Source organism: Gossypium arboreum, chromosome 6 (assembly GCF_025698485.1).
Source record: "Gossypium arboreum isolate Shixiya-1 chromosome 6, ASM2569848v2, whole genome shotgun sequence".
NCBI classification, from domain to species: Eukaryota; Viridiplantae; Streptophyta; class Magnoliopsida; order Malvales; family Malvaceae; genus Gossypium; species Gossypium arboreum.
This window is the reverse complement of record NC_069075.1, coordinates 138,545,378-138,560,140: the sequence shown is the minus strand read 5'-3', so window position 1 is coordinate 138,560,140 and position 14,763 is coordinate 138,545,378. Positions and strand designations below refer to the sequence as shown.

The 14,763-nt window shown below is 34.4% G+C and overlaps 1 protein-coding gene and 1 long non-coding RNA gene across 2 annotated transcripts; one reads left to right on the top strand and one right to left on the bottom strand.

Annotated features, from left to right (window-relative positions):
- Positions 1–545: 545 nt before the first annotated feature.
- On the top strand, positions 546–5,385 carry LOC108485228 (MDIS1-interacting receptor like kinase 2-like). Its single transcript, XM_017789063.2, has 2 exons — positions 546–4,766; positions 4,847–5,385. Exons 1-2 carry the CDS (start codon positions 1,982–1,984, stop codon positions 5,140–5,142), a joined length of 3,081 nt encoding a protein of 1,026 aa, XP_017644552.2. The 5' UTR covers positions 546–1,981; the 3' UTR covers positions 5,143–5,385.
- A 1,209-nt stretch (positions 5,386–6,594) lies between these two features.
- On the bottom strand, positions 6,595–9,154 carry LOC108484686 (uncharacterized). The gene is made up of 2 exons (XR_001871291.2): positions 8,822–9,154; positions 6,595–6,997 (listed from the first exon to the last, which is right to left on the bottom strand). It is a non-coding gene; the product is annotated as an uncharacterized LOC108484686 (long non-coding RNA).
- Positions 9,155–14,763: the final 5,609 nt, after the last annotated feature.

The following is a 14,763-nucleotide window of genomic DNA, read 5'->3' as shown; positions in this document are numbered from 1 at the left end:
AGGCCCAGATTCAGCCCAACTTGAAAAATATGCCTAAATTTTTTTCAAGTATGGCTCGGATAAAAAACTAAAACTCGAGTCTGACTTGGCTTACCTGTATTAATTTTTTTATATATAAATAAATTTTAAAAAATATAATACATCAAATATATTAAAAAAAACTTTTATATTTAAATAACATTAAGATAGATGCAATTTAATAAGCAAATATCTCTAATATAATAGTAAAATTAACTATAAAACAATACTTATACAATATCCAAATGATAACAATAAAATGATAACAATATAATAGTAAAATAACAACAAAACAATGACAAAAAAACAACAAAATAACAATTTTTTTTTTACAAGTTCGGATCAGGCCAAGTTCAAGCCAAAAAAATTTACTTGAGAGCCGACTTGTTTTCTAGATGAGTATTATGTTTTTGCCAAAATCCATTTTTTGAGTTTAAATTTTTGTTTAACATTTTCAATTTTTCAAGTAGCTCCATCTATGATAAGGTTTAATCAGCATTTATTCAATTTATTAAATAATTATTTGTAGAAAAATTGACTCCTTCTTGCGAACAGAAGACTTCAGTTAGCCCAGCACATTACACACGCTCCGCGTCAAGAGTCGTTATCTTACCTTTTTCTTTTTCTTCTTTTTGAACTTCATTTGGGTTCTTTTCACTTTTTTGTTTAACCTGTAGACAATTTCAGACTTTTTTTTTTCCTTCAATGAGTTGCTTTTAATTTTGCTAAAATTCGAAACTTTGTATTTTATTTTTCTCCAGATTAAGATTTGGACTTGGATTTGAGTTTTAGCAGTTATTATTTTGCCCAAATTATAGGGTTTGTCCAAACCCTTCCATGATGTTTGAACTTCTTTGGTACAATCCTATCCCAAATCAATCAACTCATTCTTCAGTCAATGGGATGTCAGAACAAAATCACACATGAAATTATACATTTCAAGATGCTTAATGATTGGTTTCATGAAGAAATGATTAAACACTTAAAACTAATGAATGATTTCATTCACCAAAAGTAGGGGAAAAAGCCTTTGACTGCTTTAGGTATAATCTTCATCTGCAACAAGTTGTTGGATACATCTCAAATATCAATTTCAGTGTTGAAAGTACAAGGGCTTTTACACGGTGGGATTGTTAGAGATGATGAAGGTATTCATCACTGTTGCAGTTAGTTGGTTGCGGCTTGATTTTGGTGTCCACAATATGTTTGTCATTTGTCCTCTTAGAATAACTTTTAGTTCTGGTTATGTTAGTTCTCCTTATTTGAGTTACTTATTTAGATGAACTCTTTAAGAACACTGAATTCTTTGAAACATAATTAATTTTGCCTTTCTTTTTTTAACAAAAAATCAGCAGCTTCAAAGGAGGAAATGGGGCTAAAATCTTGAAAATAAAACATGGTTCTAGGAAGTAACATAGATTTTGATTCAATTATAGTTAGAATAGTGTATTCAGTTTCACATATGCTCTATTTCAATCTGCGTACAGAAGGGTTTGGTCTGAACTCTGAGATGCTATTGCTGTGGACCCAAAAGATAGGGAGATAAAAGCTTATTGCCTGTGTGAATGTCCAAGTCAAAAGGAGTCTACCATAAGTACAGAACAAAAGTTCCTACACTGAATCCATAAGGAGTCTACCAATCGAAATTAACGGAATAACATAAACTAATAGAATGAAAAGACTTGAGAGGGATAAATTTATGTTACTACACTGAATCCATTTTTCCACATCTCCAGTTTGTAGTCTTATATGACATTTGTCTTCTTGGCACTAAGTGGGCCAACGTATATTACTATAATACAAAGACTAAAAACTCTGGAGTGAAAAATTGGTGAAAGACTTGTAGTTTTTTTTATTTGAGGGTTGAAAGACATAATAGTTAGTTTGATCGTACAGGCTACTTCAATTAACCTATATATAACCGTCATATCATGGCTGTTACTTGCATGCAGAACATTTGTTAATGATGAAGAGTTTAACTGTGCTTGCTCCCTTACTCTTGTGTGTTACTTTACTATTTTCTTCTCTTAATGTTGCTTCTGATTCTGCAGCAGAAGCATTGGCAATCCTCAAATGGAAAGCCAGCCTTCAAAGCCAAAACCATTCTGTTTTGCTTTCCTGGAATATTTCCAACAACCCGGATACCAAAACAAGTCCTTGTGCTTGGTTTGGAATCCATTGCAACCACGCTGACAGTGTTACAAAAATTAACCTCACTGGCTATGGTGTAAAAGGTATGCTCCATTCATTTCCATTCTCATCTTTGCCTAATGTTGCAGAGTTGGACCTTAGCACCAATGAACTTTATGGCATAATCCCACCTCAAATCAGCCAGCTCTCCAAACTCACCTACCTTGATTTATCCTCTAACCAATTCGCTGGGCAAATCCCACCTGAAATTGGCCACCTTATACATCTTCAGACCCTCCACCTTGGTGAAAATCAGTTGAACGGCTCAATTCCACAAGAAATTGGTCAGCTCAAATTTGTCACTGACCTTGCCTTGTGTAGCAACAAGCTAAATGGTTCCATTCCTGCTTCTCTCGGTAAACTAAGTCGACTTGTTTCCTTAGTTCTCTTTGATAATTCCCTTTCTGGACCCATTCCTCCAGAATTGGGAAACCTTAGGAATTTGGTTGAAGTTTACCTGGACACCAACCGTCTAACTGGTCCCATCCCTTCCACATTTGGAAACTTAAGAAAACTGAGCGTTCTTAACATGTTTAACAATAGTCTTTCAGGTTCCATCCCCTCTGAGTTAGGGAATATGGAATCTCTTTCTGAAATAAGCCTTTATCACAACAATCTATCTGGCTTGATCCCAACCTCATTTGGTGACCTGAGACATCTTACACTTGCCCACCTTTATGGAAATCAACTCTCTGGTCCCATTCCTGAGGAGATAGGAAACTTGAATTCTCTTGTTGACCTACAGTTGAGTGACAACCAACTCAATGGCTCTATTCCTACTTCACTTGGCAGTTTGAGCAACTTAGGAATTCTGCATCTCCGAGACAACCAACTCTCAGGTTCCATTCCTAATGAAATCGGAAACTTGACGAAGTTGACCATGTTAGAACTAGACCACAACAATCTGACAGGAAATTTGCCGCAAGGCATTTGCCGTGGTGGATCACTTGAAAACTTCACAGCAGCTAACAACCAGCTTACTGGGCCAATCCCTGATGGGTTGAAAAATTGCACTAGCTTGAAGAGACTCCGCCTTGAAAGAAACCGACTCGGAGGGAATATATCTGAAGATTTAGGCGTTTACCCAAACCTAAATTTCATTGATTTAAGTGACAATGAATTTTATGGTGAAGTGTCTTCCAATTGGGGATTGTGCAAAAGCTTAGAGAGCCTGTCTATTGCAAGGAACAATCTCAGTGGTATAATACCAGCTGAGATTGGAAACTCACGTCAGATACAAAGGCTTAATCTTTCTTCAAATCATTTAGTCGGGGTCATTCCTAAGGAAATTTCAAAGTTGACGTCTTTGCTTTATCTTGATTTGAATGGGAATCAACTTTCTGGTAGTGTACCCCTGGAACTAGGACTTATGTCCAAGATTTTGTATCTAGACTTGTCTGCAAACCAATTGAGCAACTCCATCCCTGAAACTATAGGGAATCTTTCCATGTCATTCTACTTGAATTTGAGCATCAATCAGTTTAGCCAAAGAATTCCAATTCATGTAGGCAAGTTAACTAGGCTGATTCAACTAGATTTGAGTCACAACATGCTTTCAGGGGAGATTCCAGTGGAATTTCAAAGTTTGCAGAGCTTGGAGGCACTAAACCTTTCTCACAATAATCTCTCTGGTGAAATACCAACCTCTTTGGAGAAGCTCAGAGGCTTGTACACTGTTGACATTTCATATAATGAACTCCAGGGTCCCATTCCCAACTGCCAAGCATTTCTAAATGCTTCAGTACAAGAATTGGGAGGGAACAAAGGATTATGTGGCAATGCTAGAGGATTACCGCCTTGCACACCTTTTTCTAAGAAGGGTCACAACAACAACAAAACCTTTTTAGTAGTTATGTTCTCTATTCTATCGGTTTCTTGTCTCTTGATTTCATCAATTGCTTTGTTGTTTGCCTTCAAGAAGAGGAAGAAAGATGCAGATGAAGGAAGACAAAGCAATGCAAGTGATGAGATATTTTTCTCATTATCTCCCTTTAATGGAAGAAAGTTGTTTGAAGAGATCATTAGAGCTACCAAAGATTTTGATGCTCAATATTGCATTGGGAAGGGAGGATATGGAAACGTATACAAAGCAGAGCTGTCATCAGGAGATGTTGTAGCTGTGAAGAAATTCCATCTGTTGCATACCAGTGAAATGGCAGATCAAAGACAGTTTCTAAATGAGGTTATGGCATTAGTAGAAACAAGACACAGAAATATTGTCAAGTTCTATGGTTTTTGCTCCTCTGCAGGTCATTCCTTTTTAGTATATAAGTACCTTGAAAGAGGTAGCTTGGCTTCTGTTCTCAGTAAGAATGAAGAATCTAAGAAATTGGACTGGAACAAGAGGGTGAATATTGTCAAAGGTGTTGTTAATGCACTCTCCTATTTGCACCACGACTGTTCACCACCCATTGTTCATCGAGATATAACAAGCAACAACATTTTGCTTGATTTGGAGTATGAAGCGCACCTTTCAGACTTTGGCACTGCTAAACTTCTCAATCCAGACTCATCCAATTGGAGTAATATTGCTGGAACATACGGATACATTGCACCAGGTAATTTTCATTGTACTTCCATAGATGAAATGGCATATAGGATAATATTTGTCATCAACTATTTATCTTTTTCTTTGCAGAGCTTTCCTACACCATGCAAGTTACTGAAAAATGTGATGTGTATAGTTTTGGTGTGCTGGCATTGGAATTGATAGTTGGGGCATATCCGGGTGAATTTCTCTCTAATCTATCAATTGTAACAGCAGAAAGCATTCCACTAAACAATGTGTTGGATCAAAGGCTTTCGCCTCCTCCGCCAGAAGTTATGAACAAACTCGTATTCATCCTGAAGTTGGCCGTTTCATGTTTAGATAACAATCCAAAATCTAGGCCAACCATGCACACTGTTTCTCAGCTCGTGTTCGACCACATCTAGTCCCTTGTAGGTCCCTTTGATCTTCATCTAAGATACCACCTTAGAAATGTTTGGTATTGCTCTAATGTTTTTCCTTTTAGCTTTTGTGTAGTAATCATGGGTGAATGGATTAGCATTTTTATACCCGTAATTACCTTTTCCATGAAAATTAATACTAGCTTGTTGGTAGTGCAACAAGAGTTGTTTCTGATATTTGTCTGTAACAGTTTATCATAAATTATATTCTAGTATTATCTTTTCAAAGGTTTCACCCTCTAATATGAATTTGGTCGTTCAAAGAGCTAAGCCTTTCAAAGCTTTCAACACCCTCCCTTTGCTATGAATCCATGTCCTATTGTCTCATATTAGACCTACATCAATTAAAGGATTACCTATATCAACTGCCACTTTTGTATGTTTAATTATTTGAAGCTTTAATTAGATATGCAAAATTGGCTAAAACCGATTATATAAAAATTATATGATCACTGTAAATTTGTTTTTATAATTCATACTGTTATTTTAATGTTTTGATATAGGGTCCCACTTGTTTTGGAATAAATTATTTCTGAAAATATATGAATAGTTTATTCATTTTTGTTACAACAATTCAACTGTAAAATGTACTGTTAATTTTGTTATATATTCTCAGTGTTTTTGCTTTTAGGCACTATTTATCTTTTCCAACTATGGTTTTTAAATTTGGTCAGACTATGCTGCATATTTTCAATTCCAATGTTTAGCATGTTCTCGGTTATATGATATAGTCTAATTTTTATTTTTGGCGTGTAACAGCAATGATAGAACCGGATTGTGATATCAAGATACAGGATATGCATACGTATTATGAAGTGTTAAAGATTTTAAGTAAAGAAATTAGCTCCACTTTCTTACCTTATAAAGACAAAAAGGAAGCTTTGAAAACGTACAAACAACTAGTTGAGTATCATGACGATCACATATTGTGCTACCATCATCTTGTATGCTATCAAGATGAATGGTTACTTCCAGTAGAATATTCTAAAAGCGTTCTAACTTATTTTAGAGAAAGGATGAAGTAGGAAAATAGTTATTTAAACCAAATTGGGAATACGTGGTTCAATTAGATTAAAGAACATTTCTTTAAGATCTTCCAGGATGTTATTTGTATATTGACTAAGAAAGTATTTACACACAATATCCAAAAAAAAGTATATTCATTACTAATTTCGATGGGCAGGTAAAATTTTTATCCTACCCAACTTATAACGATGTTAATGATGCCAATTTATAAAATAAACAATTTAAGTAAAAAAGTAAATAGAATATTGTTATATGCATTTTGGCAAGTAACAAATAATTGAACAAATATAGTGTAAAGACTTCCTACTTAAAATGTTTTTTTTTTTTTATAGATTGGCATAATTAATAGCAACTCTCATTTGTCTGTTAAATGCATCTAAATCGGGTAAAAAATTTACCCACACATTAAAATTAGTAATGAATATTGACTTTCTCGAATATAGCGAGTAAATACTTTCTTGATTCATATACAAACAACATTCTAACAGATCTTACAAAAATCTTCTCTAATATAACTGAAGCACATATGCTTACTTCAGTTTGAATAACTATTTTCTCACTTTATTTTTTCTCTAAAATAAGTTGTAACGTTTTTAAAACATTCGACCACAAGCAACCATTTATCTTGGTGGTATACAATATGATAGCAGCACAACATGCGATCGTCATACTGCTCAACTAGCTATTTGTACGTTTCCAAAGCTCCCTCTTTGTCTTTATAAGGTAAGAAAGTAAAGCTAATTTCTTTAATTGAAATCTTCAACACTCCAATATGTACACGTATCCTGTACCTTGATATCTCAATCTGATTCCACTATAGTTGTTGCAAACCAAAAATAAAAATTAAACAAGATCATATAATTAAGAACATGCTAAACATTGAAATTGAAAAGATGCAGCATAGTCTGAACACATTTAAAGACCATAGTTGGAAAATATAAATAGAGTCTAAAAGTAAAATATTGAGAATATATAACAAAATTGATATTACTTTTACTGTATTTAATACGAATTACAAAAACAAATTTGCAATGATTATATAATTTTTACATATTCCTTACCTAGTTTTAGTCGATTTTGACTATATGATTAAAGCTTCAAATAATTGAACATACAAAATGGCAATACCCTACTCATCTCACTCTCTATGTTAATGATGTCCATCTATAAAATAAACAATTTAAGTAAAATTAATAACAAAAGTAAATAGAATATTATAACACAAAATATTGAAATCTTACTCCTATTTTTCGTTGTAATGACGATAAATATTAGAGCAATACTCAACTAATTCACCCATAGAAAACATCTTATGTAGGTAACCTTCAAACCGTTTCTGTTTAATTGCTTTACGCTTCAAGAGATGATCTAGATTTACAATAAAACGGAACTTATCTCCAAACTAAAGGAGCATCCAATATGAACTCGTGACTCACGTGTTTCTATCCATTTGGACATAGGCAAATAAGTCAACAAAAAATTTATGAAATTAATGAAATAGAACTTTTGAATTATCGAACTTTAAAATAAATATATGAAAGATGATATCAACTTACAAGATTTGAAAATCGAGCTGAGTAAAAAAAGATAATGATTCAAACGTCATATTGAAATTCTTATAATTTCGAATAACAGATCCAAACAACAAATTGATGATGTAGTTTATCAAATATTTGAACTCATCAATAACAACTCTCATTTGTCTGTTACATGCATCTAAATCGAGTAAAAATTTTACTCGAGCATGAAAATTAGTAATGAACATAGACTTTTCCAAATATTGCGTGTAAATACTTTGATTACTTTTTTTTGCTCATATGCAAGCAACATCCTGAATGATTTTACCGAAATCTTTACTACCATAACTGAACTACGTATGCTCATTTCTATTTGAATAATTATTTTCCCATTTCTCCATCTTTTCTCTTAAATAAGTAAAACAGTTTTAGAACATTTTACCGCAAGCAACAATTTATCTTGATAGTATACAAGATAATGGCGGCACAATATGTAATCGTAATAATGTTCAACTAAATGTTTGTACACTTTTAAAGCTTTCTATTTTATCTTTATAAGCCAAAAATGTAGAGTTAATATATTTGCTTGAAATCTTTAATACTCCATATCCAGTAGTTTGATATTACAATCCGATTTCACCATAGTCATTGTAAACCAAAAATAAAAATTAGACTAAATCATATAACCAATAACATGCTAAACATTAGAGTTAAAAAGATGCAGCATAATCCGATCGTGTTGAAAGACTATAGACAGAGCTTAAAAGCAAAAATATTTAGAATATATACATCCATCTTAAGTTACATACCACCTTGACTTCACCTGATTAATTGTTTTTTTTTTATTAGAACTATATAAAATTTAGGTCAATGTTTGGAACACCTACCATCAACCACCTAAATCACATCCTCTTAAGTTACATATTTGTTTTTTATTAGAACTATACATAATGAATACTGCTAACAGTAACTGTATCTGAATCAATGAATTAACAATAACTAACCAACTCAACAGTTTAATAGACTCGACTAATCTATTTAGCGATGTTCTAGCATTAAGCACTGAAACGAACTCGTAGCCGAAGAATATTAAACAAGTACATTGGAAGTATGGTACATACATAACGAGCAAACCAGTGGGACAGCGACGGAGCCGACTGAAGGCTGGAGCTGAGAAACTGACAGAGGAAGCGGGAGGCTGACGGGCAGCGGCACTGGAGGTCACTGAGCGAGGTGGGGGGTGTCGTCTCTGTAAATGTGTGAATGGGTGGGTGGGGGAACTGAGGTTGCAGAATTTGCAGAAGGAAGAGAAGCAAAAAGCACGATGTTGTCCCTCAGATCTCACCGGAGTTGGTGAGCGGCACTTAAGGGAAGGGGAAGGGGAAGGTGAAGGGGAAAGGGAAAGGGAATTAGAGGATCGGGGAGGGCAGGCGAGGGTAGGGTAGGGGAATAAGGCCTATGGGGTATGTTAAAACTTTTAGGTTAAAATAATCGGCTAAAATTTTCTATTAGTCCCTGTATTTTATGAAGTTTTTGGATTCAGTCCCAATAGTTTAAATTGGGTAGGAGAGTGCTGGGGTTGTCCCAAAACTTAATCTGTCAACAAAATGAGATGGAACAAATAAAAAATAAAAAATCAAGGATATGGTGGAGTTATAACCATTGCCATTTGCCAATAAGGGTGTAAAGAATTAACAAGTGACACAATGAGCTTATTTTGCTTACAAGTGAAATGAAAATTTAGATCAAGTAAAATTATACTTAATATTATATTTGGTATTTGAATTTAATTTTTTTAATTTAGTATTAAAATTTGTTCCATTTGGTATTTAATTTTTTAATTTAGTATTTAAGTCTTTTGGATTTATTGTAGTACATATTCTTAATTTGATATCTAAACATTTCTTTTGTCCAATTTGGCACTTATATTTGTCTGGTGCTATACAAATTACCTTAGAACATTAACGGCTTTAGTTTTTTTATAAGGTGACAAAAATATCTAGTGTATGAACATGTGGTAGAAAACATTAAATTTAATGACAATAATGGTTACATTTATTTGAAGTCTCCTTATGTTCAAAATTTGCTTAATGAAAGGAAAATTGAAGAAAACAATAGTTTTAATAAATTCATTATATTAAATTAAACTAAAAGTAATGAAACATTTAAAATACAAAAATAAAATTCATGTTAGTATATTGGAGTATTTGTATACATTTGACAAGTTTGGGTACCAAATTAAAAAAAACTTAAATTCTAAATTAAAAAATCAAATTTTGATAACAAATTAGATAAAAGAAATTTAAATACCAAATTAAAAAAAATTAATATCATTACGTGTTGCATGATTGATTACACCTCTTTATACATATACCCTTATATTGTTTGAGATACTGTATGAAATTATCATTCAATTGAATTTTAAGTTGATATTCAAAATTTTATTTCTGCAATAGATTTCCATAATCTCTTCCTAATTCATTCTTTATAAAGGAAGATAAACATATTTAAATATGTCTAAACTTACGTCCTCTTATATTAATAAAGTTGATTATAGTAAATGTTCACAACTTATAACCGATATAATATATAGATTTTTATTTAGCATTGATTCTTAAAAATATTTTTGAGATCAAAAGTAACTATAAATAAAAAAATTCTAAAGTCAAAAGTACTTAAATCCAAACATAAAATTGGAATTTTTATTTTTTTCTTTTGAAAGAAAAGTGAGTTTGAGTCAAATAATGTTTTTCACCCTCATTTATAATCCGAAGTATTTTATGTAATATTTAATGAGAAATATATAATCATTTCCTTTTAAATTTTTTTCCTTGAATTTGTAATGATTATATTTTATTATTTAAAATAGAGTTTGTATATCCAAATTAAATTTTACAAATAGCATTAATTAAATAAAAAAGTTTAAAATTTAAATTGTATACATCAAAATAGGGTTAATAATAGTTTATCTTCTAAAATTGTCTAAAACTACTTGATACTTAAATTTGTATTATAGCACTTATGTTGTTACGTCCGCACTAACATTATTAGTTTATGCGAACGTGACACTAATAACTAATTCGATGGTGCCATATTACAACCTCTTAGTATGGCACGTAGTATACATAAATTAGAAATATTAAAAAAGTATAACTTTTTTCACATAAAAAATGAATCTAGACAAATTGTTGGATACATTTGAATCGGACACATCTAGATTAATTCTATATGCATTTTTAGCAATTTCATATGTATTTTTTTATTTTTTATAAAATATCAAGTTATTTATTTTATTATTTTAAAATTAAAAAATATAAATAATAAAAAAAAATTTTACATCAAAATGAATTTAGACAGTTGTGTTAGAACAAAGTTAGCAGCAACAATATACAAACAACTATAAATTTGCTTAAGAACAAAAATGAAACCGAGAGCAAGAGAGAGTGAACTTGAGCACACACTTGGATGATAAAATCAGCAGATTCATCATCTATTTTTTTTGAGAACTAAAATACAAAGTTTATAAGTCAAAATGACTATTACCTAATGAGCTAACTACTCCCACTAATCTACTAATACAAGATTGAATTACAAACACAAGTAAGCTGACATATCACTACTACATCAACTTCAAATCAAAAACAAATCCTACTAACTTTGGCAACAAGTTGCAAAGTAACTAAACTAAGTTACATTGAAACAAAAAGTCAAAATGAACTGAATTAGTGCGCCACCAATTACGCTTCAAGTGCACTTGCTTTCAATCTTCTTCTTTGGTTCTTTGTTGCAATGCAGGCCAAATCTCAACACTCCTCCTTGGACTGTATGCAACAAACACCAATAGATTTCCTTAAAGCTTCAAATCGTACAGTACCAAGTGGCTTTGTCAAAATGTCAGCCAACTGATCCTTTGAACAGCAATGCACTAAGCTAACTTCTCTGGATTGCTCAGCTTCTCGAATAAAATGGAACTTGATTTTGAAATGCTTGGTCTTTCCATAAAAGACCGGATTCTTGGCTATTGCAACTGCCGATTGGTTGTCAACCAAGATCTCAGTAGCATCAAGTTGCTCTTCATTTAGATCACATAGCAACTTCCTAAGCCAAATGGCTTGATTTACTGCTGCTGCTGCTGCTATATACTCTGCTTCTGCAGTTGATTGAGCAACAGTCTGTTGCTTCTTCGAACTCTAACAGAACACACTTGAGCCAAGGGTATAAAAGTACCCCGACGTGCTCCTCATGTCATCGATGCAGCCAGCCCAATCACTATCCGAATAACCAACTAACTTCAACTGTTTTTCTTTCTTAAACAATACACCAAGCCTCAAGGTTCCCTTGATGTATCTCAACACTCTTTTAGCAGCTTTGAAATGCACCATATTCGAGCAATGCATGAATCTAGCCAATAAACTGACTGCATGCATCAAGTCTGGTCTAGTTGCTTTGTCAAATAGAGTAAACAGCCAATTACGCTCCTATACTCCCTTTCATCAACCTTTTCATAATCACTAATGCTTGACAGCTTCTCACTTTGAGCCATAGGAGTGCTCACAGGCTTACAATTTTGCATGCCAAATTTATCTAGAATCTTCAAGGCAAATGCTTGCTGACTGATGAAAATCCCTAGATCGGATTGGTTTACTTCCATCCCAAGGAAGTAAGTCATAGTTCCCAAGTCAGTCATGTCGAATGCTTCTTGCATCTGTGCTTTAAACTCATCAATAATGACATCCTTGCTTCCAGTCACTAGCAAGTCATCAACATAAATCGAGACAATTAGCAATGTCTCCTCCTTTAACTTCTTCACAAAGAGGGTAGGCTCACTCAAGCTTTTCTCGAACCCGAGCCTCGACAGGTAAGAATCGATCCTGTCATACCAGGCTCTAGGTGCCTGCTTCAGCCCATACAAGGCTTTCTTAAGCCTATACACCTTATCTTCATGTCCTTGAACTTGAAAGCCATCAGGTTGCTCAACATAAATCTCTTCCTTGAGATAACCATTCAAGAAAGTGACTTAACATCCAATTGATGGATCCTCCATTGCTTCGTGCAGTAAAGAAAGCGAAGCTTGATGGTGTCAAGTCTTGCTACTGGGGCAAAGGTTTCTTCAAAATCGATTCCATACTGCTGACTATACCCTTTGACCACCAGCCTTGCCTTGTGCTTGTTTAATGACCCATCAGCATTGAACTTTGCTCTAAAGACCCATCGAACACCAATAACCTTCTTCTTTTCTGGCCTCTTAACCAAATCCCAAGTCTGATTCTTTTGAATCATGTCCAATTCTGCCTCCATAGCTTTCTTCCAATTCATGTCCCTAGCTGCTTCCTCGTAGCTAGAAGGCTCCACAATGGCCACATTGCATCTCTGATAGACATCAGCAATGGATCTAGTACCTCTCACAGGAAGATCATCAACATTGCCACTGATAGGATCACTTTCAGCTAGTTCCAAGTTGCCTTCAGCTGAATCTTCTTCAAGCTGACATGCATTCGAACCATCCCAGTTCTAAGTCCTCTCTTCATCAAATCTGATGTCTCTACTCACCAATATCTTCCTTGTTGAAGGATCATAGACTCTATAACCTTTCTTGTTACTGCTATAGCCTACAAATATGCAAGGAATGACCTCTTCTCGAGCTTAGTCCTTCTTTCAAGCAGTACAAGGACATAGCACACACATCCAAAGATCTTCAAATGAGACACTTTGTTGGCTTAAGTCCATGCCATGCTTGAAGGGTGTCTTGACTTTGACAAGATGTGTTGGAAGCTTGTTGAGCAAGTACACTGAGCTATTGACACCTCATTAAAAAGAGTTGGGAAGCTTGCTTTGAAACAAGAAGCACCTAGCCATATCCATCACAGTTCTATTCTTCCTCTCACACACTCCATTTTGTTGAGGAGTGTAGGCGTGGTCGGTGATGTTGGATCCCACTGCTCACATAGCCTCTTGAATCTCTCGGACAAATACTCACCCCATTGTCCGTCCTAATGTTTTGATCCTACATCCAACTTGGTTTTCACCAAAGCTTTGAACTTCAAAATGCTTCAAACACATCGACTTACATTTGGGAAGAAAATCCAAGAAAATCTAGTCAGATCATCAATGAAAAGGACAAAGTACTTACTCCCATTCAATGAAGGAGTCTTCATCGGGCCACAAATGTCAGAATGCACTAGCTCAAGCTTCTCTCGAGCTCTCCAGGCTTGATCGACAGAAAATGGCTTTCTTGCTTGCTTGCCAAGCTGACATACATCACAAACACCTTCTAATGGCTCAACCTTGGTCATATCCTTTGCCAAACCAAGTCTATGCAACAGATCGAGTGACTTGAAGTTAACATGGCCTAGCCTCTTGTGCCATAGACCAGCACTCTCACTCTGGCTCGAATAAGCCTTCTTCTCAAGTTGGCTAACATCCAACATGAAACATTTGTCAGCCATAGGAACTGTGGCAGTTTCTTGCCCAAGAAAATCCTTGATGACACAAGAACCATTCTTAAAAATCAATGAGTAGCCCTTCTCAACCAACCGACCAACACTTAACAAGTTCGATCAATATCGGGCACATACAAAACATCGAAATTAGCTTGTTACCCGAACTAGAGTGATTAACACATCTCCTTGCCTCTAGCTTCAATCGGTTTCCATTCCCAATCCGATCCTCGAAATGAAACTCCTATCAAGTTCTTTAAACAGACTCACATCAGCTGCCATATGATGTGAGCAGCCACTATCCACTAGCCAACTGCACTTGGCTCTGCTCGTGGTTGTAAGGCAAGATGCACTGAAGACATGCTCCTCCTAAGCTGGAACATCTTCAACAACCTGTGCCTGATCTTGTTGTGTTGGTACTTTGCCTTTATTCCTGCAAAGCTTCTCAACATGACCAAATTGTTTGCATTTCCAACATTGAACATCTGGTCTTCTCCAACAGAACTTCTCTGAATGTGTGGTCCTCTTGCAGTGAGTGCATGGTGGGTAACTTCTCCTGCTTGAATCTCTTCTCGACTTCTCCTTTTTCTCAAGCCAAGGCTTTTTGCCTTCGACTTGAATTAGAG

Coding starts and splice junctions, on each gene's coding strand:
- LOC108485228 (XM_017789063.2), top strand. CDS start 1,982: ATGATGAAGAGTTTAACTGTGCTTGCTCCCTTACTCTTGTGTGTTACT. Junction 4,767..4,846: donor ATACGGATACATTGCACCAG/GTAATTTTCATT, acceptor TTTTCTTTGCAG/AGCTTTCCTACACCATGCAA.